Source organism: Meleagris gallopavo, unplaced genomic scaffold, assembly GCF_000146605.3.
Source record: "Meleagris gallopavo isolate NT-WF06-2002-E0010 breed Aviagen turkey brand Nicholas breeding stock unplaced genomic scaffold, Turkey_5.1 ChrUn_random_7180001854225, whole genome shotgun sequence".
Classification (NCBI taxonomy): domain Eukaryota; kingdom Metazoa; phylum Chordata; class Aves; order Galliformes; family Phasianidae; genus Meleagris; species Meleagris gallopavo.
The window spans coordinates 1-1,331 of NW_011120679.1; the positions used below are offsets into that span (position 1 = coordinate 1).

A 1,331-nucleotide genomic window follows, 5' to 3' on the forward strand; every position below is an offset into this window, starting at 1 on the left:
TCACGTCCGACACCTCCAGCACCAGATCCGCGCGGCTCGACAGCGCCGGGCTGCCCCCGTCCGTGGCGATCACCGTCACCCGGTGCTCGGACGCCCGCTCCCGGTCCAAGGCGCCCGCCGTCACCACTTTGTAGGAGCCGCCCGAAGATGCCACGATCTGCACCGGCGCCTCTCCTGACAGCTCGCACCGCACCCGCCCGTTCTCCCCGGAGTCTCGGTCCCGCACTTTTAGCAGCGCCACGACGGTGCCGGGCGGCGCGTCCTCGGGCACTGGGCTCGACACGGACGTCAGCGTCACCTCGGGCGCGTTGTCGTTCACGTCCAGCACCTCCAGCTGCACCTTGCAGTGAGCCACCAGCCCGCCCCCGTCCCGCGCCTCCACCAGCACCGTGTAGCTCCGCGTGTCCTCGAAATCCAGCGCCTCCCGCAGCGTTACCGTCCCGTTCTCGGCGTTCACCGCGAACTTCTGCAGCACTTTGGCCGGCATTTCTCCGAAGCCGTACGTGATGCGGGCGTTGCTGCCCTCATCGCCATCGGTAGCCGAGATGTGCAGCACCACGGAGCCCGGCGGCACGTTCTCGCGCAGGCTCACCCGGTACCGCTCCTGCGCGAACACAGGAGCGTTGTCGTTGGCGTCGGTGACGTTGATGAGGAGCTGGGCGGTGCCGCTCCGGGGAGGATCGCCGCCGTCCAGGGCCGTTAGCACCAGACGCAGGCTTTGCTCGCGCTCTCGATCCAGAGCGTGGCGCAGCACCAGCTCCGCGAACTTGCTGCCTTCCTCGCTTTGCTTCACCTCCAGCGCAAAGTACTGGTTGTCCTCCAGCTCATAGCCCTGCAGCGAGTTCGAGCCCACGTCCGGATCTTCGGCAACCCCGACGGCAAAGCGGGCACCGGGAGGAGTGAACTCGTTGATCTCCAGCTGGATGCTGTCTCGCATGAAGCGCGGAGCGTTGTCGTTAACGTCGTGGATGGCCACTTCGACATGGAAGACGTTGAGCGGGTTCTGCACCACCGCCTCGAAGCTGACGGCACAGGACGCCGACTCGCCGCACAGCTCCTCCCGGTCCAGCCTCTCGCTCACGTACAGGTTCCCGTTCTCCCCGTTCACGGCGAAGTAGCGCCTTTCCGAGCTGAGCCGCAGCTGACGCGCCGGCAGCTCGGCCGGACTCAGCCCCAGGTCCCGCGCCAGCGGCCCCACCAGCGAGCCGCTGCTCAGCTCCTCGGGAATAGCGTAGCGGAGCCGCTCCGGCGCCGCCCGACAGCAGCAGCAGCACAACAGCAAAGCGGGCAGCAGCCCCTCTCCCGTTCTCCAGCGGCTCCCTCGCCGCCCG

General features: G+C 68.1%; 1 protein-coding gene across 1 annotated transcript; it reads right to left on the reverse strand.

Moving 5' to 3' along the window:
• Nucleotides 1-4: 4 nt before the first annotated feature.
• Nucleotides 5-1,327, reverse strand: LOC104915832 (protocadherin gamma-B2-like; the record flags this gene model as incomplete). Its single annotated transcript, XM_010726764.1, has 1 exon — nt 5-1,327. A coding segment is annotated over one exon (1,323 nt), but the record flags the coding sequence as incomplete, so codon positions are not given.
• Between the last annotated feature and the right edge of the window lie 4 nt (nt 1,328-1,331).